General features: G+C 37.9%; 1 protein-coding gene across 4 annotated transcripts in view; it reads left to right on the top strand.

The window, feature by feature from the left end:
• Nucleotides 1-24,879, top strand: part of Kalrn (kalirin, RhoGEF kinase) — a 531,501-nt gene that overhangs the window by 332,369 nt on the left and 174,253 nt on the right. For all 4 annotated transcript variants that reach the window (XM_013019466.1, XM_013019467.1, XM_013019468.1 and 1 more), the window contains exons 22-27: nt 1,564-1,746; nt 2,820-2,938; nt 7,692-7,758; nt 8,272-8,381; nt 17,510-17,579; nt 20,022-20,111. In XM_013019466.1, coding sequence (XP_012874920.1) covers nt 1,564-1,746; nt 2,820-2,938; nt 7,692-7,758; nt 8,272-8,381; nt 17,510-17,579; nt 20,022-20,111 — 639 coding nt within the window. The remainder of the gene's footprint in view (nt 1-1,563; nt 1,747-2,819; nt 2,939-7,691; nt 7,759-8,271; nt 8,382-17,509; nt 17,580-20,021; nt 20,112-24,879) is intronic.

The following is a 24,879-nucleotide window of genomic DNA, read 5'->3' as shown; positions in this document are numbered from 1 at the left end:
AAATGTTCTTTTCTTTATATAAAGGAAAAAAGGTTTTCCAGATAGCTTTTAGAGTTTCAAAGTCCAAAATTAAGATAGAAGATAAGCAAGTACTTACTTGCTGTGAAATCCCTACCATTTCCCTATCAACTCTTACCCAGTTTGAGTCCCATTTTCCTTACCTTTTGGATATTCTCATGCCAGTTTACCTTCATATGTTTCTATTTAAAAATTCCTATGTTGTTAACTATACATACTTATTATTTTGGCATTCAATTACATGATGCCCTAAGTTACTTACTCTGTGTGACAATCTTGTCCCCTCTAGAGATTATAGATTGTTTGGGAGGAAATGAATATATTTTTATTCCTTTTTTTAACCCCCCTCCCACACCTATCCACACAGCTCCCTGTACATGGTTGTGGGACAGAGTAGTTGCTTTATAAATTCTTACATACTAGAAATGAAATTAACCCAATGTATGTCAGTATTTTACCTAGTTATCACTGTAAAAGTCCCTTTTTTCTAACCCTCTAAAGAGAGCTAAAGACAAGCCCCTGATGTAATAAGGACAGTTTACTCTTAATGCTGCTTGAAATTCTTTGGTTCTGAGCATAGGCCAACTTACATAATGTTCACAGCCTACCTCTGGCCAATACAGAGAAGGGACAGAATTAGGGACAAAGGATCAGAGGCAGAAAGACTGTCACTTACTACTGCTGTGAATTTGGACCAGCTCAAAACATGAATCCTAATCCTCAACTTTTTCATCTGTGGCTCAAAAATACCTGTACCATCTACCCCCACCTACTTCCTAAGAATGATTTAAGACTCAAATTAGCCTCAAATGTGATGATAACATACTTTGTAAACCAGAAAAGTGCTATTTTAATTTAAAAGAGTCTCATGTCAGTAGTGATAATAATGAGCTGAGTGCCAGTGGCCCATGCCTGTAATCCTAGTTACCTAGGAGGCTGAGATCTGAGGATAGCTGTTTGAGGCCAGCCTGGCATACAAATTTGAGAGACTCTTTGTCTCCAGTTAACCAACAAAAGCCACCTTCAGAAGTGGAAGTGTGACTCAAGTGGTAGAACACTCAGCCTTCAGCAGAAAAAAGCCAAGCAAGAATGCCAGGCTCTGAGTTCAAACTCCAGTACACACACTGGTACAAACACACACACACACACACACACACACACACACACACACACACACGCACACACACACACACACTAAAACAAAAAAATAGTAATGACCATAGTTAACATTTCTGGCTTTCCTGATTCTTACTGTGACTACTGTTCTAAGCATTGTGTATTCCCAGCTCATTTAATGCTTACAACAGCTCTACGATGCAGGTACTATGATAATATGTATTTTCTGAGCGAGGGAACTGAGAGGGCACAGAGGATTTAAATAATCTGCTCAAGGCTATGCAGCTGGTGATTGACAAGGGTTAAAATACAAACCCAGACCATCAGATTCTGAGGTTACCTATGGCCGTCGTGTAGAGGAGAGGGGAAGGCGGAGTGAAGGAGCATGAATAATATCATCTAATAACTTTAGTCTATCTTTTGGGGCAGCAAACAAAGGAGAAGGTGAAGCTTCTAATCCAACTGGCTGATAGCTTTGTAGAAAAAGGCCACATTCATGCTACAGAAATAAGGAAATGGGTGACCACAGTGGACAAGCACTACCGAGATTTCTCCCTGAGGATGGGGAAGTACCGGTACTCTCTGGAGAAAGCTCTGGGTGTCAACACTGAGGTGGGTACAGGGTGCTTCCCACTTGGTGTCCTCCCTCCTTCCCCATTGTTACCACTGCTCTCACTGCTGTGGAGGAATATTTCTAGAACAGTCTTTCTGAACCATTGATCCCTAGAGCCAGTTTATTCACCCCTAGCCCCAGGGTTAGTACTCTGTATATTTCAGAACTGACTAGCCAGGAGCGGGGAGGGCCCAGCTACAAAGCAATTTCTTTCTATTTAGAGTTAGCCATTGACTTGAGGTCTAACCCCTTTATTTTGTCCTCATCAGTACCATAGTCTACTCAATTATGTTAATCAGCAGATGATTAGAGTTCCTTATATCTGTAATAATGCTCTTTCAAGAATAAGGGGTGCAGTTTGGATGAAGGCTATTGATATTTTACCAGAAAGAAGGTACTATTTGTTATAAAGCAAAAGAAGACCGACTTTAATCTTTTCTTCATAAGAGGTTAGGAACCTATGACTTATTATCTAAATACAGCCTGGCAATTTAATCCAGGATTTTTAACTTGTAAATCCTTAAATAGGCTCGTCATCTGAAGCAGGGCAGCCTATAGTTAAGGCTGTTTACTTCTCTCCCAGCCCCTGAGTTTTTTCCTAAGGGATTCCATCATGTCTAAATACCAAATGATGGTTGAAGTAGTCAGGGATGAGCAATTAGAAGGCCCAGTCATTGTTCAGTCATTTATCTTTCTATTTCCAAGGGAAATTGCTTGTTTAAATAAAAATAGTGTGGTTATTTTCCTTGGAAAAATGAAAGGCTTTTGAAGCCTTCCTGTGTTTCTGTTTCATATTTATTATTAAAGAACCAATCTTGGACTAATTTATGTGTGTGCATGTTTAGAATTAATCAGGACCAAAGGCCTCTGGGAAGTAGCTGTTTGTGGCTAAGAATACTAGCACTAAACATTTGACCTGAATGTTTCATATATTCCTTATTTAAAAAGAAGAGTTGCCTAAGGAAGATGGATGCATATGGATTAAATGTATGTGCTTGGCCACCTCCCTTTCTCTGATGAGTTGCTTTCCTAAGGCTTCCCCAAGGTGACCTCTGTGATCCCTCTCATGTAGGATAACAAAGACCTGGAACTAGATATCATACCAGCAAGCCTTTCAGATCGTGAGGTCAAACTACGGGACGCCAACCACGAAGTTAATGAAGAGAAGCGGAAGTCAGCCCGGAAGAAAGAGTATGTGTTGGGGAACTCCTGCTTACTAGCAGAATCCTCTCCTTGATTTGCATTGTCATTCATCCTTCTCAAAAGTTTAAGTTTCCTCTTGTCCACCTGCAGAGGTCCGGGTGGATATATGAGATGCTTACACTGGCAACATGGGCTCAGGGGGGACTTCCTTGTCTCTCCATCTGTTCTGCATTTGAGTCCTTCTCATGTATCAGGGATTTCTTAGAGAACATCTTCCTCTGGGATCATCAAATTTCACCTCTTAGTGTCAGAACTCATTTGGACAAACCAAACATTTTTCTCCCCCTCCAAATTTAGTTCTTCCTTCTGGTGTCTGAATCCTAGCTTCCCAGCCTTGAAGATATGAAGTGAACTTTGACTTATTTTTTTCATACTTTATGGCAGTCCATTCTCCAGAGTTCTTGTCTCTGCCACCATTGTTTTTCCATCCCTTCCTGTATGTGTCTCTCATCACCAGAGATCTACAGTATTTGCAAAAACTTATCCTGGCCTTCCCTTGGTCAGCCTTTGCCCAGCCTACCTGCACAGTGATGCCAGATTAACCTTGCAAAGTGACTTTTTATCCTGATACTAGTGTTTGAACTCAGAGCCTTACTCACTGACTTGGTTCTTTTCCACTTACAATTGGTACTGTATTAGTTGAGCCACGCCTCCACTTCTAACGTTTTGCTAGTTATTTGGAGATAAGTTTCATGGATTGTAGGCTAGCTTACAATCTTAACTCTAAGATCTCAGCCTCTTGAGTAACTAGGATTATAGATGAGAGCCACCCAGCTCTGAAAGTGACCTTTTATCCTTGCTAGTTCCATTATTTCCCACTATCACCCTGGGGTTTTATATGCTAAAACAACATACAAACTGCATATACATACATATATGCATACATACATATATACATGCATGCATACATGCATACATACATACTTATTAGGCATATGCTTTACCACTTGAGCCATATCCTTGTGTTTTTCAGATAAAATGTCATGGTTCTGCCCATGGGTCAACCTCATAAAACTACTCTTATACTTATCTACAGCTTTCCCACACAGATGGAGCAAAGATGTGCCATCACACATGGTTTACTGATTGAAATGAGAGTCTCACTAACTTTTTGCCTAGGCTGTCCTGGAAAATGATCCTTCCAAGCTCCACTTCCCAAGTAGTCAGGGTTACTACAGGAGTGAGCCACTTAACCTAGCCAAAATAATAGGATTTTTAAAGTAAAGAATACATACTGAGAAAGTGACCCAGCAAGTGAATTATAGAAGTTAGATATAAACTGTCATCTCAGTTTATTCCTAGGTCAACTGTAGCCCAAGAATAGATAGATGAAATAGAAGAGGATCATCAAGAGACAGATGATGATACAAATCAAACATTTTAGAAGAATCTGAAATTGTCTGAGATTTTTATAAATTGAACTCTGTTCAGAATTAGAATGGATAGAGGCCTGAATCCATTTAGAAAGCTGAAACAAATGAATCATTAGATTCCTGCTCTGTTCTCTAAGTCTTCTATATTCATGAGTTCCACATCCTCTGATTCAACTAACCAGATATTGGAAATATTTAGGAAAAAACTTGTCTTGGACTGAGCATGTGCAGAGTATATACTTTCTTGCAGTTATTCCCCTAAATAGTGCAATATGACAACTATTGACATAACATTTACATTGTCTTGGGTGTCATATGCAATCTAGAGATAAATTATATGGGAAGATGTATATAGTTATATAAAGATATAATGCCATTTATAGAAGGAAAGTGAACATGTGAAGATTTTGGTATCTATAGGTATCCTACAACCAATCCCTGAGAGAAGACTCTATTTCAGATCCAGTATCAGAAAATCTTGATTCTAGGCAGCCAGAATATATTTTCTTTTTTGATTGGTAGATAATTGTTTACCCACATTTTATATTAGTGCCACAAGTTGGATGATTTCAACCACAGAAATGTACTGACTTATAGTTCTGAAGACCAGAAGTCTGAAGTCAATGTGTTGGCAGTGTTGGTTTCCTCTGAGGGCTGAGAGGGAAGGATCTGTTCCAGGCTTCTCTCTTTAGCTTGTAGATAGCTCTGTTTATATTCACATGATGAATATGTAATACTTATATCCAAATTCCCCCTTTTTATAAGGATATTGGCCATATTAGTTAGGATTCCATCTTATTCTGGTATTACAATGACTCTTTGGCCAAGTAAAGTCAATAACTAAGGAATCTAAGGTTAGGACTTCCTCATATGTTCTGAGAGACACATTCAACCCATATAAGAGAAGAAGAGACTATGCTTGGCCAAATTTTCCTCCTGGCTTCTTTCTTTTTCACCAGAGCCAGAGCAAATAAAAGATGAATGGAAAATAAAATAAAAGTGATGGTGTATAGTAGAGAGAAATTATGAAGACAGATATACCTGCCGAAGGCAGATGGGAAAAAAGAGCAAGGATGGAAAGACAAGACAAGGACATCAAAGATAGCTTTCCAAAGAACATCAGCATATTTTTCTCCCTTTATTCTGAGTTTCATAGCAATCTATAGACTTAATCACTGGGTTATTTCCCAAGAACATCTTGTGTACTAGGCACTTTGCTCTCATGATCCTGTTTAATCCTCACAGCAATCCCATGTGATCAGCTGCTTTATAAGACATTTGAGGCCTAGAGAAGCAAGTCCAACTTTTAGTAAATGGCAACAGAGTTCAATGTTTGACTCAAACATCCGTGCACTTTTCACTCTACCAATAAAGTAAGACTAGAAAGATAGTAGCTAATTGACTTCTACAAATGGCACTTAAAAAATCAATCTGTGGGGTGCCAATGGCTCACACCTGTAATCCTAGCTACTCAGGAGGCTGAGATCTGAGGATCACAGTTTGAATCCAGCCCAGGCAGGAAAGTCTGTGTGACTGTGGCTCAAAGTGGTAGAGTGCTAGCCTTGAGCACAGAAGCTCAGTGATAACTCCCAGGCTCTGAATTCAAGACTCCTGACCCACAAATATATATATATATATATATATATATATATATTCAATCTTTCCATTGTAATAGAAAGGCCATTACTAGGCCTTAGGAAAATCCCACCAAGATAAATGTTCAAGAAAAGATGTTACTGGTGTAATATTTCTTGTGAAGTTTCCAGAAGAGAACACTTAGGAAAAAATTTTCACATGATGAAATTCTCAGAAATAGGAGTTCTCATTATAACTATATGAAAAACTGACTTAGAAAATGCAAGATAAATGTGAAAGCATATAGTTTGTGCTAAATTCGATTATCATATACCAGCTAGCAAGCACTATTTCAAATAAAAATTTATGGAGGAAAAAAAGTAAATCTACTATAATGAAGTCATGCATCATAAGTTTAGCAATTGCCCCAATCTACTGTGTTACTTTGAGTGACAAGGAGGAAGGCAATTCTTGCCTTAGCAGTAAAGAGCTCAGACTTCTCTTTATAGGAGATGGAAGAGAAATCACTTAACACTGTTAACTTATGCTGAGCATAAGTTTCTGGTGCAAACAGGCCCTGTTGGAAATAATGTCTAAATGCTTAGCAGAACAATCTACATTAGAGATGGCAAACTCTAGCCCAAGGTCACATTTGACTCACAATCTATTTTATATAGTCTACAACCTAAAAATATTGTTTATTAGCTAAGTGTGGTGGCTTGTGACTGTATTCCTAGCTACTAGGGATATGGAGATCAGTTTGAGGCCAGCCTTGGCAAAAAGTTAGTGAGACTCTATCTCAACCAATAAAAAGCTGAGTGTGGTGGGATATACCTGTCACCTCAACTAGGCAGGAACCATAAATAGGAAAGATCATGATCTAAACCAGGCCAGATAAAAAGTGAAACCATATTTGAAAAATAGTGAAAGCAAAAATGAATACAGGTGTGGATCAAATGATAGAGTACCTGCCTAGTAAGCACAAGATCCTGAGTTCAAACTCTAGTACAAAAAAAGCAAAATTATTTTTATATACTTCGGTAAGTGGCTAGTTACAAAAAACTAGGAAAACATGCTATTTTGTGACATGTTAAAATTAGATAAATTCAAATTTCAGTATTCATAAATACTGTTATTGGAACACTACTACATTTGTGGGTTTTTTTAAAAAAAAACATGTATCTATAGCCCCTTTCATGTTACAGCAGCAACACTGAGTAGTTGTGACAGAGACTGGAGGGTCCATGAATACTTACTTACTATGTGGCTCTTTAAAGGAAAATTTGCTAAGGCCTGATCTCAATTTGTTGAACATCTTCTTTGAAACATGGTCTAACTTACAGGGAGATCTGTTTTGGTATAAGTCTGCAAACTCTACTGAAGATAAATCATTCTAGAAATTGTCAGGCAGATGTAGGAAGCTGAGAGTCAAGCTGTTTAGTAGATGGGATAGAATATGAACCATCCCACATCTGTATACACTCTCATACACAAATATGCTATTGGTAACACATGCATAATGACACAGAATGAAGAAACTTGGGGGGCGAAAGACCAATGTGGAACTAACTTAGCATGTAGAATGAACTAACTAACTAATAACTAACTCAGCACCAATGTGCTGAAGGGATGCAGAACAAATCATCAAAGTAAGAGTGACTTATTGGAGATGGAAGGAATTGGATGGTAAAGCAGACACTAGAGAAAGTCCTAAATGTATTATCTGTTTTAAAATTTGAAGAAGGGAGGCATTTTGTCTGTAACCAACTGAACGCCCATTTGTTTCCTTCTAGATTCATTATGGCTGAACTCCTCCAGACAGAAAAGGCTTATGTAAGGGACTTACATGAGTGCTTGGAGGTAAGTCTTGAAGCAATCAGCTCACAGCTCTATTAGAGAAATTGCAGCTCAACATTGTGAAGTCCTTAAGAGGACCCCATGCTCTTGTTCTTTTCCCAGAGAGTAACAAATAAAAAGTCAGCCAGGAGAAATCTTCCTCCCAGCATCATCAGTAATTGCATGGAAGTTTAAAGTGCTTTTGAAAGGACATTCTACACTTTCCTTGAACTGGAGCTAGACTCAGGTTTTTTTTGTTAAAGTATGTAGGGCACTTCAATATAAAAGCCATGACACATTCAATGAACTTAAGTTGAATCTAAAAATCTGCACCTTTTCCTCTCAAATCTACACACATTTAATAAATATCAAGATGACTAGAGTGCTCATTTCTTTCTGTTCTACTTGTTGAACACTTCACTTTTTAAACTCTATGCATTCCCAGTCCTACTTTTACCTACTAAGTTTGAGAACCTTTTAAATTGTCTCAATTTCATGTGATATATTTGCCAGTGATGAACCATTGCTTTCTTACAGACCTACCTGTGGGAAATGACCAGTGGTGTGGAGGAGATTCCCCCTGGGATCCTTAATAAAGAGCATATCATCTTTGGCAACATCCAGGAGATCTACGATTTTCATAACAAGTAGGTTGGTGGATGGTTCAGCAGAGTCATGAATACCAGACATGGGTTTCTAACAGTTAGAGCAAACCCAGTTATTTACATCAGTTACTCCCAAGTTCTTTCTACTTATTCTTCCTCAGCATTGTCTAAAATTCCCAATGGAGATAGAAGTAGGTGTTCAATGTCCCTCCTTATATTGTCCTTTGACAACTCATCTGACCATTCACAATGGTTGTCAGGCTTTGAGAAAACAGCAGCATCCTCTCCTCCTTACACCTTGGGAAATTGTGACATTAGAATTCACCTGAGACTAACCATCCTTCACTATGGTCTGTGCTTTTCTAATGCCACTAAAGTTTTCTTTCAGCCTAGATATTTCCTCTATCACCAACTATCTTATCATCCCTACCATCAACCAAGTAATGCTTAGTTACATTTACATTTCTTGAGAATATCAATTGGTTCTGCAAATGTTGTTGAAGTCAATAGACTCACAGAGCCCTAAAACCCCATAATCCATTTTTCTAACTCCCAACTTGATATAAGAATTATTTCCACAGCATACTAGACATGGGGGCTAAGAATTAACAAGGACATTGTGATTAGTTACATAGCAAAGCAATGGAAAGAAGTCAGCTTCCAAAATACAAGTAGAGAGAATCTTTAACCCAGGAAAAATATTGGCATGAAGTCCTTAAAATCTCCCAGGAGCCTGCTACAGAGAAGGCTAACATGGACTAGTCCAAGAACTTCCTGAGCTGAGATGGAGATGCTGGAGATTAAGCAATCAGTTCCAAAATGAACCCCCAGGAAACCCATCCCCATGTGCTCCAGTGGAGACATCTTGAGGCAGGACTGAACAGCACTGTCAAGTGGGGCTTTCTGCAGAGGTAGGAATGGTTTGCATCCATACTGTTCAACAGAATGGCACATAGCTGCTAGATGAACATCACTATTGAACTTGGGCTACAGAGGTACCATACTTTTTATTTTACTTAATAAATTTAGGTTTACGTAAGTACAGGTAGGAAGTGGCTGCCATATTTGAAAGCCCAACTATTGAAATGCAACTTTCAGTATGGCTGTGTGCTGTAAATGCCCAAGAGGCAAACATGGCTTGGATGACAAAGTGATACTGGGCTCTGAAAGTTCTAAATAAAGGGTGGAAGCCCTCCCTTTCTTAAAATCATCCCTGTAAGATCATCAGTTTAAAGAAACAAAGTATGTACCTCCCATAACCTGCTTAGTTTGTCAGATTATTAAGTCAGTAAGCTTTGGGCTTCTTGGGAGGAGGCTGTCTGACTTCCTAGAATACTTAATAATAATTCCCAGTCATTTTTAAATCATAAACTTTAACCCTCCCTACTTGGCTTATCTAGTAATCTCAAAATGCAGAAGTATTCTGTTTCCATATCTTTTATTAATAAGATCCCAAGAAGTCTATTTTGAACCATTGATCCCAAAGTCTACCATTTGAGCCCAGCTCAAAATCATCTCCCCCAGGCCATCTGAGCAGACATCGGACTAGAGAACGGTAAGTCACCTTACTTGTCTGCCTTATGGTCTCTGGGATCTGACTTTTCTTAAGTTCTTCCCAAAGTGACTAAATCTGTAAGTATTGGTTTATAATTTGTTACTTAAAAATCAGATGTATGAGAGGAAATACTAATCATTTCAAAACTGAACAACTATATCATCAGAGTTATGCTTCTTACTCTGGCTTCATAGTAAAATCCATTTTTTAAACAGCTGAAAATCTACCTACCAGTTAAAAAATATAGTTTCTGGAATTTGTTAAAAAAAAATCAAACCGGAGCCAGGCACTAGTGGCTCACATTTGTAATCAAAGCCAGCCTGGGCAGGAAAGTCCATGTGACTCTTACCTCCAATTAACTACTCAGAAAAAAAGCTGAAAGTGGCACTATGGCTCAAGTGATAGAATGCTAGCCTTTAGCATAGATAGGCTCAGGACAGCACCTAGGCTCTGAGTTCTAGCCTCAGGACCAGCAAAATATAAATAAAAATCAAGTCATATAGAATGTTATATTCTGTACAGAGAGGAATAAATATAGCTATCTAGAGCACAGTTGGCAAGCACACATAAACCTTTTTAGAACATTAGAAAAAAATAAGAAAACCATCCAGGTGCCTGTGGCTAGTAACTATAAATAATCCTAGCTTTTCTGGAAGCGGAGATCTGAGGATATAGCCTCTGAACCACCCAAACCAATGGCACAGAAATTAAGTTTTCTCTTTTCATAGGACCATCTTGCTGTCCTCCCTACAGCCACCACTTTACCTTTTGGTTATGGGGTTTTCAAGCCCACATCAATTTAGAAGTAATAAATATTGTTAGATTCAAGATCTTGAATGAGTAATTGAGTGGGCAACCTTAAATAAGACAAGAGAACAAAGAAGACAGAAAAAGAGCAATAAATAAGTAAACAAACAAAAAAACACAAACAATACCCTGGCAGTGGTACTGTCTGTGGTCCACACCTGTGATCCAAGTACTTAGGTGGCTAAGGCAGGAAGATTGTGAGTTCAAGGCCAGCTAGAGCTATATAGCAAGTTCTAAGCCAGCCTGGATTACATAAAAAAGATTCTCTCTCTCCAAAAATATTTTTAAAACCATAAAAACAAAAAATTAATTATGCTGGTCATACTATATCTCACTCTAAGAGGCCACACAGCCATTGTGCTACAGAGTGGCAAAATAATTGATACTAGTAATTACTCTGAATCATTAATATGTTCTGCATTAAAAGCAAAGGACTCTGTAATTCATTTAGAAAACTATTGACCAAAAGAAATTAATGTTTTAAATTATCTACAGTTCAAGGGAACATCCAAGGATATCAAGCTGCATATTAATTTTTATCTAGGAGTTAAGGCTTTACCATACTCATTATGTATGCTTTCTACTTAAGTTGCACAAAGTTTGATTAATACAGAAAATATCTCTAAAATCTCTAAAAAGAGATAAAATGGAAATTAGACCAACTTGTAAAGGGCAGGGATTTGTAAACTCCTTAAAGGACCAGATCTTTCACTGTTTAACCCAGCCCTTGCTCATGGTCAACTTGTAGTAACTGTTTGTTGGATGAATGGATGGGTGGGTGGTCAGATAGATGTTTTGAACAAAAGTTAAATTAGGTTCTGCAAGCTTATAACTAATGTCATTCAAATCATACTACTTGCACCTGGCTTACTCTCCTTTTTTAAAAATGCTGATTGCCATCCATAAATTGGTTTTACTCTCTCCTGAAAGATTGACCCACTGCCAAACAGCAAAATGTTGGCTCCACCAAGTGGTGAGAAAGAGGTTGTACAGCTCACTACCTGGGACCCACCTGACTACAGTTGCCTTTCATACACAGCCTTTAGGGAAAAACAAAAAAAAGTACATATGTGTATGTGTGTGTGTGTGTGTAATTGTAAGAGTGATGTCAGAGGGGTTACAGTTACATTATAAAGATAATGAGTACATTTCTTGTCAAACATTGTTACCCCCTCCCTCATTTTCTCCAGCTTTCCCTCCAACTCCAAGTTGTAAAGTTCATTTCCAACTTAGTGTCTTGTGAGTATTGCTGTTGCATTGGATCACCCATTGATCATTGTCTCACCATTTTGTTATTCCCCTTCCCTTCCCCAATTCAAATAACCATATATACAAGACACAGGGTACCAAAATCAACAAACAGTGACAACAGGGAAAACCAAAGGGAAAACCAAAGGCAAAAAGAAATAACTTCACATAGTACATTAAAACAAAAAAAACTCTTATTTCCATATCCCGGAGTTCATTTTGATAGTATCATTTTATATGGTCATGGGTACATAGCTATGGAGCTATTCACATACAGCCTTAAATTTAGCAAACACATAGATTCTTAAAAAAAGAATACAACTAATGCCACAGGCATTTGAAGTGGAGGAAGCAGCAGGCCAAATGCTTGCAGCATTAGTTGTATTCCTTTTACAGGATCTCATCGATTTTGATAAATGTAAAAGCTGGAAGGAATCTTTAAAGAAGATCTATTTCAGCATGTTTGTCTTATAAAAACTGAAGCTTACAAATGTTTGTGAACTGTCCACTCCCCTTTAGATTCAGGATGCTAACCCCTTCTCCTTTGATATGAAGATCTGCCTGCTGGGCAAGGTCATGAGTTCCTCCATGAAAAATACACTTCCCCAGAAGCAGAGGGATTGTAGACCAAATTTACTTTTAGAAAGAATTAAAAACATGATGGAAGAGACTTTTAGAAATGTTGTCCCATAATGCCCAATGACCCACTCAGAAAGCTTTCTATTATAAATGCTAACGGTCTCAATTCCCAACATGTTCCACAAAGCCAGAGGGATATTGCATGGTATATTGAATTGTATGATTTAATAGAGTGATGTCATTGCTTAGCTCTTAGCATTTCTTAAAAAAATTATTAAGTTCCAAAAGTACCCCAGACACTGACACAAAAACTTTTCAAATTAAAAGGAAAATGGTTCAATTTATTCTACTTACCTGCAACTATGATATTGAGAGGGTAGTAAATATCTTCCTCTTGAAATTCAGTCATAAAGGTGGTATAGGAATTGCCAACTGAGAAGCACACTAGAGTCTAGAAGAGTTGTACCCAAATACAATCTGTGGACTAGGTTCCTTAGAATTACCCAGGAAACTAAGATCCTAACCCCAGAGGGCAACTTTACCTCATTATACCATAGGATTGCAGAAGTCCCACAATAAAGCACCAGCTTAACTCAACATCTCCTAAACATACATGAAAGGTAGACTTGAAATCCAGCATTTTATGTACCATTCAATTAAGGCTTCCCTGGGAGTAGGTTTAGGAAAAGTGATCTGCTATATAGATTTTTCAACAAAGCCCCCTAGCGTCATTCTCTAGGAGTGTGGAAGAGTGGGGATATGTATGTTCATAAAGGCAATATAAATTTACTAAGATTGAGTAGAGCTGATCTTGCAAAACTACTGTTTAGTGCCTACTGTGTATAGCACAGTAGGGATCCACACACAAGTGGACTTACTTGATTCTCACAACCCTATAAAGGTGTTATTTAAAAAGAGATAAAATGAGACTTAGAAAAGCTTTTCACCACTATGAGCAGGTGTGAACCCTGGTTCTTTGAGGTGTGTTTGGTTGTGGGAGACAAGGGCAGTGACACCAGAGAACAGCAGAAAGATGAGCAAATAGTGGCTGCTGTTCAATCTGTCATTTGCCTGCCTCATAACATGTTTAACTAGAAAGTTCCTTCTGGGAGTGATGTCCTTCACATACCAAAGCCACTGAATAATCTTGACCATCAGAGATGGTATTTGAGCTGCCATGCACTTGAGTAAACAAACTCTAAAGGTGTTTACACCATCTATCCCTCTCTCAGTAATATTCCTAGAGTTTGCCATAGTCCAGATAGCCATTTATCTTGCCATTCCTTTACAAATTAATTTTTCTTCATTCCAAAAGTTATAACTATTATATTTTGACTATTCTTATTTCACTCTCTTGTGGAGATCCCTCCTGTATCTCTAAATTTAATGAGTGTAAATTTAATGGTGGTTGAACGCTCTACTACTTGATGTATGCAACCAGGCCTTTTTGCATTGCTGTCCTTAGCTAGAACCTTGCATTTTTATGCTTATCTGTTCCTAGATTTATCTATGCCCTCATCAGTGGGATGACAGGCACATACTGCCATGCCCTGCTTATTTATTGAGATTAAATCTTGATAACTTTTTTTGTAAAGGCTGGCCTCAAATGCAGTCCTCTCAATCTCTGCCTCCTGAGTAGCTGAGAAACTAGAGCAAACCACTATCCTCACCCCTATCCTATGATTTAAAGGAAATTGCTTTACCTGGATCAATTTCATAAGTACAATTATCACAGTATGCCTAAAATCAATGGAATTGATCTGGTAAATGTACTTGGAGTCATGAATCAAGGAAAGAGGGGAACTCTCCATGTGTTACCATGGATGTCCTTGCACCTTCTGGAACAACAACAACAAAAATTTAAGATACTGAGTGGAAGGGTCTATGTCCCATGGAAGTCAGAGTTCAAAGAAGTGGAGTATTCTAGAAGAGCTCAGACTTTCTTCTTCTACTTGTCCAGCTATTTCTGCCCCTTCCCTCGGCTCTGTTCAGCCATCATGGCTCAGACTTGAATTTCCATTCATGTCTTCTTTGAGATTTTTATATTATAAGCCAATATGAGAAATGACCATGGAATATCTCAAGCTTTATGAAAAATACTTCTGAAGTCAGTGAATATTAGATGTGTCTCTTGTGAAAGGAGGCCATATAATAAATGCCTTTTAGAAATCGGTTCCAGATATGTGTATATGCATACAAATATGTACAACACAAACATAAACAGATATATTCTCCTGGAGGTGTATGTAAGTACATATATGTTGTGATATCCTAGATTGTCCTTCATTTCAACAGAAATGTTTTGTCTGTTTCCCTCAGGCTTTGAACTGATTCTCAGTTACATTATTTAATACTTTTTCTTATTGCTATTTTAGAATTTATATTAAATACAAATAATACAAAAAACAGCTATTTTTAGAATTTAAAAAAATTTATTGTTGTTATTAAGGTACAGAGGGGTTACCATTTCATAAATCAGGTAATGTCACCTGCGGTTCTTTAAAATGTAGCAGTAAAGATGACATATTATTGATTTTGAGCAATGCGCATTTGCATTTCTAAAGCCTAAATGGCATTACAATTACTTCTCCATGAGTTAGACTCTAAAATTTGACCTATTAGGAGAAAGATGAGCATCACCAAATGGGTACTGCTGAAAGTCCCGCCAAAAAAAAATTCAGTGACTTCTTATTAGCAAGCACTACCCAAATACTATAGAAAAAGTCTAAATTACACATGGACAAACGTAACAGTCATCTATAGGGCAGAGTGGGCATAATGGTACGTGCCTATAATTCTAGCTGCTTGGGAGGTGGAGACAGAAAGGTCTTTGCCAGGATAATCAGAGAACGGTTCAGTAAAAGTTAGTCTGTGACTCTACCTGAAAGCAAACTACTGAAGACACAGCTTAAGCAGGAGAGTACTCCCTTAAATTCAATCTTCAGTGCTATACACACACACACACACACACACACACACACACACACACATATCACAATCCCACCAATCATTATTAGCATTTGCTTACCAAATACTTTTAATTGTACATACTTTTAAACTCCCAAGCAACATGTTTCTATGTCACTGAAGGGAGAACAGAAGTAACATACAGTAAAATTCATATCTACATATAATTCATCATAAGAAACTGTCCACAATTTATTGATAGTTGGAACTAGATAAAATAAGTCAAATCAAAATAAAATGTTTTCCCTCCATAGTAGAGGTAAGCAGTGGAATAATACAGAACTGTTATATCTTTTAATTTTTATTATAAATTAATTTACAAAGGGGTTCTATTGTGATATGTCCATACATGTTTATAATGCGCTTTAATTATAGTCACCCTGTCCATTGTACTCTCTTAATGTGCTTTAATCATATTCACCCTGTTATACCCTCTTAACCCTTTTCTTCCCCCCTTCTTAAACAGTATTTAGTTTCACTATGCTATCTTTATTTATTTTGTATATGTAAACTGTATTTCAATCATGTTCACCCCTCCAACACTCTCCTTTCTCCATCAGTCCTCCTGTTGGTTCCCCTGCCTGTTTACAAAATAATACACTCATCTGATTTTTAAATCAAAACTAAACAGAAAAGTAAACATTGAGAAGTTTTTGCCTATCAATGTCTTCCACCCTGTTTCTGGCTATTTATGGTAGTAATTTTATTAGTTTCTTGGGTTGCACATATAATCTTCACTTAGACAAAAATTAACACAGTATTACATAATTCCACTTAGTGTGTTCTAGAAATCTTCCATATGAAACACAGAAGGCTTTGTCAGTTCAATCTAGTCCAAATACTTCATTCATTACTGGCCATATTTGCCATTATAAACACTATCACAGGGGCTGGGAAGGTGGCTCAGTGGTAGAGCGCTTGCCTTGCATGCTTGAGGCCCTGGGTTCAATTCCTCAGCACTACATAAGCAAAAAGAAAAAAGCCGGAAGTGGCGCTGTGGTTCAAGTGGTAGAGTGCTAGCCTTAAGCTGAAGAGCTGAGGGACAGCGCCCAGGCCCAGAGTTTAGGCCCCATGACCGAACCCAAAAAATAATAATAATAATAAATAAACACTATCACAATTAATACTGGTATAACTGTCATCTTATACATGTCAACTGTAGAATTTCCAGAATTGAAATTGAAGAGTCACAAGTACATTTGTAATTCTGATAGATATCAAATTGCTCTTTTTAAAGATTATAGCATTTTCTGTTTCCATCAGTAACCTTCCCCAAAGCCTCAAAGTTATTTTTTGTTTGAAGAACATGTGATTTTCAAGAAGTACCTTCCATTCTAATAATGCTGGCTTGTTAGAACTTATATCCCTGAATCAAGTCCAATTATGTTAATTTGAAGTCAGTGTAATCATTTCTTTGTTGTTAACCAGAAAGGAGCCATGACATAGAAATACACAGTGGCAGATCATTCAGTTGTAATTCAGTTTGGCTTTAAAATAGATCATAACTTTTTCTACATTATATTTCTCTTCTAATGACATCTGAATTATAAAACATATTTTAGCTGAAACTGACATTTAGTTGAAGAAGAAGGTCAGATATTATTTATAAAGAAGCCAAGGAAGGTTTAAACTTTTCTACTTCATGTCTGGGATCATGTATGCTATTTTATTTTGTTCTTTTATAAATATCTATATGTTTATAAAAAATTTACAGTGTACTCGGGTTATTGGGTAAACAAGTAGATTCATAATTACTGAGAAAATTAAAGTTCTAATGCAACAGTATTTCATTATCTATTTTCACCCCACAATGTGTGAATGTTTAGGTGGAGGATATTGTTTTAAATAGCACTACATTTGATGGAATTACTTCCAACATCAAAACTGCTCTACATTATCACTTAAAAAGCAAAGAAGTCATGTGTATATAATTGAGAGTTTATAGTTGTAACCAGCTTAGTATATTCCTTGGGGGGTCCAATGTATCTGATGTAGTCTTTCTCTCCCCTTGCAGCATCTTCCTCAAAGAGCTGGAGAAATACGAGCAGCTGCCTGAGGATGTGGGACATTGCTTTGTCACCTGGGTAACCGACCTGAACTCTTTCTTCCACTGTCCATGTTTCCAGGAGTGCACCTGGCACCACTGCTAAACCTGAGGATTGGTGTCACTACCAGTCTCTCTAGGACCAGGCATTGCAGAGGGGGACCATGAGTAGATCTATAAAGACACAGACCATCCCCAGGGAGGAGCTCCATCATTGTGAAACTCCTTAGATGTCAAGTCTAAGCTCTATGAGTTTTCTAAAATTATGAGTTCAGTAGGCTTGAACAAGACCAGCATCCCTTGCAACAGCTGAGTCCACTAGTTAGTTTTATACTAGTGGCTAGTAACCACTGGCTACACTTAACCCTGGGTTGTCCATCTCAATTATGACCTACAAGTTGAATGTGTCAGTTCATACTCTTTCTTGGTGCTGTTCCCATGGGCCAAGTCAACGGGCTGAGTATAGGGGGTTCTAGTCACATAAGCTAAACATTTAATCTTTGTTAGCATCTCTGCTGCCCATTATTTTGCACTTGGGCTCCATGGAAATAAGCGCAAAGAATCAAAGTCCACTTAGCACCTTTAGTTCAGTGTGTTCCTCCTCTGGTCCAGGATTCTACTATGCAATAATTACCTGATTGTAATTTGCACTTCAGAATGGGCTCACTACTTTACAGTTTTTACAATCTAGAGAGTTTATGCTTCCAACAGCCCCATGGAACAGGCAGCACTATGGTTATGTTTTAAATTTTTTAATTATTTTACTTTTAAAATTATTTCCTGAACTTCAAAAGGTTCTACAAGGAGATTACAATTCAACACATCTATCTCTGTATCCATGTGTTTCTGGATCAGTGTCACCCCTTCCATCATTCTTCCCCATCCTGTCTGTTTCTTCCCTGCAGACTCATTTCACATTTCCTACTTCCTTTATCACATATGTTTTAGGTTTTAAAGATGGGCACATCTCAAATGAAATAAGGTGACAAGTCAGCAAACATGTAATGAATGTCACAGCCAGTCCCGCTACTCAAGACCTGATTCCTCAACATATTCTCTTTATGAAATCTTAATGTTTGGTTCCAAGCATACTCTCATTTCCTCAGGAAATCTCACACTGCCATCTAATTTTGTTCTAATATATGAGCCAATGCCTAGCCCTTGTTAATGCTGATAAATGATTTATTAGTCCTCACACAGCCAACATATAGAAAATAAGATTGAGTAAGTAAATGGATTTTATTTTGTGTTGTTTCAGGTAATTCATGACTTTCTTTACAATTAGCCATGAGTATGATTTTTCATCATCTCTTCAGGATGATGAATAACCTATTTCTTATAAGTATATTATATAGAGACCCCAAAATTGGTTTCAGAAAACCTTCGGTGATTGGATGAATTATACATTTTTTGCCAAGAATTATCCCAAAGAGACTTTGATTAAGTCTTTTAATCCTCATATGAGTTTAGTGCTGGTGTGAAGAGTAGAAAGAATTGCTTGTAATATGTTGAGTACAGTGGCTGAGACTAAAGTCAGATTGTCTGGGCTCTACCAGATTTTAACTATGGAAATATAAAGTCATTTAACCAACTAGTGCCACAATTTTCTCATCTATAAAACTGGGATAATGATAGAACTCATTGCATAGGGGTAGCCTGAGAGTCAGATGTGTTAACCTATATAAGGCACTTAGGACAGTGGAGGCTGATGTAATGAGTACATAGTTATGCTGTTCTCTCAAGAGAGTTTCCCAAATGTTCTACAGGCATTGAAATGGGCAGTGTTTTGCCAATAGCAAAAGTACTTGGTGGCCAAATTACACATACCTGTCGTAGTAAAAGCACTGAACCACAGAGTGTCCTGAGAGAAATAAGCAATGGGTTTCTGCCCAGCCATAAGGCCATAAGAATCTTGCCTGAAAGTAACTATCTGTTTAAAAGTTGTTGTTCAGACCCTGCCCGAAGGGACCATTCAACCTTCTCCACCAGCCCCATCTCTTCCAGGAAGTTGGGGATGATGGCATAGGTGCCTGACATGCTCCTAAAGTCCTTCCAATGAAGGCATTGGGAATGTAAGCCAATTTCCCTCTGAGATCATGCTGTACTTTCATTCTTTGTTTTGTATTTGTCTTGGAAAAAAACGGACATTTGGCCTCTTTTAATGTGGAAGACAAAATTGTAAGTTAATACAATGGGGGAGTGTACTCTGTCATACATGAGTTTGCTTTCTGTTCTAGCACAAACTGGTATTAAGGTGACCTTACCTTTCAGCAAGCTGTTTCTATCTGCCAATAGGAGAAAAGCCTACCAAAGTCCATTAGGGGTTCCATGGGATGAATGAGTGCAGAATATTTTCCCACTGAAAATCTAATCAGTGATATCAGAGGGTTTAACTGTACATCCCAGGCTGGACCTTTCAGGTACAGTGAACAGAAGGAGAAACTAACTGCTAATAGTCTGTTGTTGTCTTTGTTGTTTTTAGGCAGACAAATTTCAGATGTATGTCACCTACTGTAAAAACAAGCCTGATTCCAACCAGCTGATCCTGGAGCATTCAGGCACCTTCTTTGATGTAAGCTCTGATTTTCTACTCCTCAGTAATTGGTAAGCAGGTAGACCTGCTTCTCTGCTTGGCATAATGAGTGCTTAGCTACCCTTGGTTTGTTTTTCATTACTGTCCACTCTACATCTTTATCTCATGGATGAAGCATGGATTAAAAACAACAACAATAACACAAAACAGAAAACAGTGTTTATCTTTGTTTTATACCTGTCCGATCTCAACTGCTATGATTTTGGACAAGGAAAATATGTTTCTATGCTTCAGCACCAAATTTATCTTGTGTTCAGAGACCTATTATAATGCAACTGTAGGTTAAGATACTTTATCCATATTTTATATATAGCTTTCTTGATCATACTGGTTCTCTAAGTGTGTTCCTTGGGCAACTATATCATCATCATGCAAGTACTTGTTAAAAATACAAATTCTGAACTCCAATATATATCTGTTGACTTGTCATGTCTGCTTGGGGATGAGCAATTTGAGTTTTAAGGAGCCTCTGAATGTCTCATATGCCCATTCAGGTTTGAGAATCATTGCTCTGGTGCAATTGTTTCCACAGTGACTACACAATGGAATTGCTGGGGGAACTTTGAAAAACAGTAGTTCTGACTCCCCAGTGGGAGATTATGACATTATTTTCCTGAATATTGCCTGCATTGGGATTGTTAAGTCTCTGGCAAGAGACAAGTACAGTCATGGTTGAGCCCTTTTACTGTCAAGGATGCTAAGAGCCTTTGGTTTTGAATGAGGACATGGTCATTGGTGGACATTTAGTGATGTTCCCCAAAGAGAGTGATCTATTGGCCAAAATGAACAGAACCATATAGCTAACTGCAAGATTCAAGGGAAGAATGAATTAAAAAGATGAAAGTAGTAGAAGAAGGAAGAAGAAAACAAAAGGTCAACAAGCAGCAAGCTGTAATAATGATAATAGTCCAATCTAATAATTCTGTCAGAAGTGACAGAAACTTAGAATTCAGAACTTTGAAAAGGCCATCATCCTACCAGCTTTTATTCATTCCACAAATCTTCAGATATCTGTTGTTCATGACAGTGTGAATGGCCTTGTGCAGAATAAAAAAACATTTAAACATGATTTTTTTACTCAAGTTCACAAAATGAGCCTTCTCTGTGCATCTTTCTAGACTGACATTGCCATGGCTGAATTCACCCATGAATTTCTTGTTAGTCAGTGAAGGAGAGACATTTAACATGTGAGTAGCTCGATAGAGAAAAAGTACAGGATTTTTTTAATGGAAATTAAGATGGAAATGGTGCTAAGTATCTGAAATTGGATTATTGAGGTTAAGCAGAAGAACCTAAGAAAAGTGCTTCTCTAAACTAATGTCATAATTTACTTCATATCATATTGGGTATTCTGTACTATTGTTGTCTTTGATAATATGCTTCTTTAAGTTGATTCAAAATGGTTATTCCTGAAAGGCATCAAAAAGTCTCCAGACTTTTTAAATAGATTGTACCCTTTCACTTAGCATATCCTTCCTTGTTTGTCTCTCTCTCTCTCATATGTAGAAAGATACCCATGTACACATGCATGCACACACACATACACACACACACACATTCAAAATTCTTTCTGTCCTCTAAAGGTCAAATGCTGTGTTCTGCAAAAATCCTTTCCTCTCTTTCTCTGTGCATGCTTTGTACTTTGTTTTCTCTGTTAGAGCATTTGTAATAACTTTCCTTTTGCAGGCTAACAATGTGCTGTGCTGTCACATACCTCCCTCCTCCTGCATGCCCCTTGAGACCTCAAGGTATTTGTGATTCATATTTGTATGCATCTCAATGCAGACAGTATTTCCTTAATCTCTTAGTCCTACTTTCCTCCTTACCTTCTTCCTAGTCAGTAGGCCCCCCAAACTTCCTATGTTATACCCATTCACAATGATGCACCTCACGAGTCTTCCCACATTAGTTGGGAAGCCCAGTGGAAACCAGGAAACCAGAATCCCATTAAGTCTGCCCTGGATATGGAGAAAGAGGGCAATATACCTTCCTGACTTTTTCCAAAGACTCTCTGAAAGCACAATTGTGTTATTTATGTCTACTTCATCCGAAGAGTTTCTCTAAATTCTGTGCCTTCGGTCCTCTTTTATAAATAGAGAGAGAGTTACTGATTCTCACTATTCATCATTGTAACAAAAACACAGAGAATGAAATTCCTAGAATGGTCCACACATCATCACTTGATCCAGAATTTTTATCCTAATTGTGAGAACAATGTGGACATGATGTCTGATGTCCTGAGATTCCTGAGCGTGCTTTGGCTGATCTTGCTAAAAGGGCTAGCCCCCTACTTCCTGCTCTGCATGCAGCCTTCCTTAACACATGTCTTGTTAGAGAGGGAAAAGCCAGTGTTCTCCTGGCATGGGAGCTTGTGGCTAAATGTTTTTGCATCCCTGGGGACCCACAGCCACCAGACAAACCCACTAAGTGCATTTACCCAGAGAGAATAAAGCTGCTGGCTATTGGCCATCATCTTCCACCAAATCCTGCTGCAGGAAAGAAGGGAATGAGTGAAGAAATCACTATTACTAGGGGTGGTTAAATAACTCTAATTCTAAATTACTTTCCCTATTCATTCACTCTTTCTGTAATCCCACAGCAAGTCCTATTCAAATTAACTTCAAAAGTATTTCTCTCCAATGTTTTGTTCTCCCTAATTTTAGTTTAGGGCAAGCTCACTTATTGTATACCTGGACTTTAAAAATATAATACCATTACTAAGCTATAATTAACATACTATTCAACTTGCAATTTAAATTGTAGGATTCATTTAAAGTGTGGCTTTTATTATGCTTATTATGTGTAGCCATCCCCACAATCAATTTTAGAGCATTTTCATCATTGCAAAAAGCAAGCCTAGACCTGCTAGCTGTTATACAATCTCCATCCACTATCCAACAACTCCATCCCTAAGCCATTGCTCATTTACTTTCTGTCTCTTATGGATTTGCTTTGTCTAGACATTTTTTATAAATGGAATTGTGCAGTATGTGACCCTTTGTCACTGGCTTCTTTCCTTTATTATGCTATTTCCAAAGTTATTCTATGCCACCACATGCAATAGCCCATTCTTTGAAGAATGAAAAATCACTTAGTAAATCACATGGTGACCTTAAGTTAATACCATGGGACTTATGGAATAACCTCTAGTTTCCCTCATTGTCTATATTCCTTAATCGTTAGTCCCTGTGTTGCTGTGAGGAATGTTATTCTTTTAGAAACATTGATGTCCCCCTGTGTATCTTCTCTTTAAGATCTATATTTTAGCTCAGCTTAGTGGCTGAAGCCAATAAACCTAGTTAATTCAGAGGCTGAAATTGGGAGACAGGTTTAAGGCCAGCTCAATCAAGAAATTTTCAAGAATCTATCTCAACCCTTACCTGGATGTGATGGTATGAGCCTGTCATCCCAGATAAGCAGGGAAGTACAAATAGGAGGATTATGATCTAGATCATGGTCTGTGAAGTGAGACCCTGTCTTGAAAATGACCAATAAAAAGAGCTACTGGAATGGCTTGAGTGGTAGAGCATCTGTCCAGCAAATGTGAGACCCTGAGTTCAAAAAAAATCTATAATATTTACCATTGAAAAACTTAACCATCAAATCCTTTTTCCTAATTCAACTCCACCACTAACCTAACCATACTTATCTGTTTTTGTTTTGTCTATATCCTCTGTGCCATTCAACCTGCTCCTCACTATCTAAATTGTTGTTTCTGCTTATTTTCTGCTTTATGCTCTCCTTTCAGAGTGTGTAGTTTCTTTTACCATCTTTTTTATAGTAAATGCTTTTTATTTAATTTTATTGTCAAGATGATGTACAGAGGGGTTACAGTTACATATGTAAGGTAGAGAGTACATTTCTTGTCAAACATTGTTACCTTCCCCCTCATTTTTCTCCTACTTTCCCTTAACCATCCCCCCCACCCCTCCACCCCACTCCCCACCCCACCACCTCCACTATGGACTCAGTCCCAGATGAGACTTTTATCTCTTCTAACTTTCTCACTCCCAATCTCATTCAGTTCTTACTGGCTGTGACATGCCATAAACTATAGGGTTATTGAGGACAGGGACTACCTTTTTCTACCCTCTATTAACCTGAGATTTGGGGAAGAAGATCATCTGAAAGTAGAACAGAGTGTGGTTAAAAAATAAGAGTTAAAAAAAAATAAGAGTAAAGGTGTTGGCCTGAGCAAGAATGATAGGGGTGGTATCCATGGGAAGGGGGTGGTAAGATTTTTCCTTGGGGATAATAGAGAGGAAATGACTAAAAATGATTTGGGTTTCTAGTTTGGGAGATCTGAGGAATGAGGGCAGTGCAGTTGATCATAATGAAAAATGTGTAAAAAAAAAGTTGGGATATGTTAACTTTAAAGAGGAGAGATTTTTTTAAATGAATATCCATGTGTTATTTTAAAGAGACTGGAGGTAAATAAAGACAGTCTGTTTCTTTGTCTTCCCTATACCCTCATTATCTGTGTATGTGTGTGTGTGTGTGTTCCAGAACTTGGATTTGAACTCAGGACCCCATACTCTCTTAATTCTCTTTTCACTCAAGGTGGTGCTCTACTCTTGACCACACCTCCAGTCTGGCTCTTTGCTGGTTAATGTGATGGGATCCCTCAGATTTGTCTGAGCTAGCTTCAAACCATGACCTTAAATCTCAGCCTCTTGGAGTAGATAGGCATATAGATGTGAGCTGTAAGCATCCAGCTTCATTGTCTTTTTATCTTTCTTTCTCCCCA

Source organism: Dipodomys ordii, unplaced genomic scaffold, assembly GCF_000151885.1.
Source record: "Dipodomys ordii isolate 6190 unplaced genomic scaffold, Dord_2.0 Scaffold45, whole genome shotgun sequence".
NCBI lineage: Eukaryota > Metazoa > Chordata > Mammalia > Rodentia > Heteromyidae > Dipodomys > Dipodomys ordii.
The sequence above is the reverse complement of the archived record's forward strand: the minus strand, read 5'-3'. Positions and strand labels throughout refer to the sequence as shown.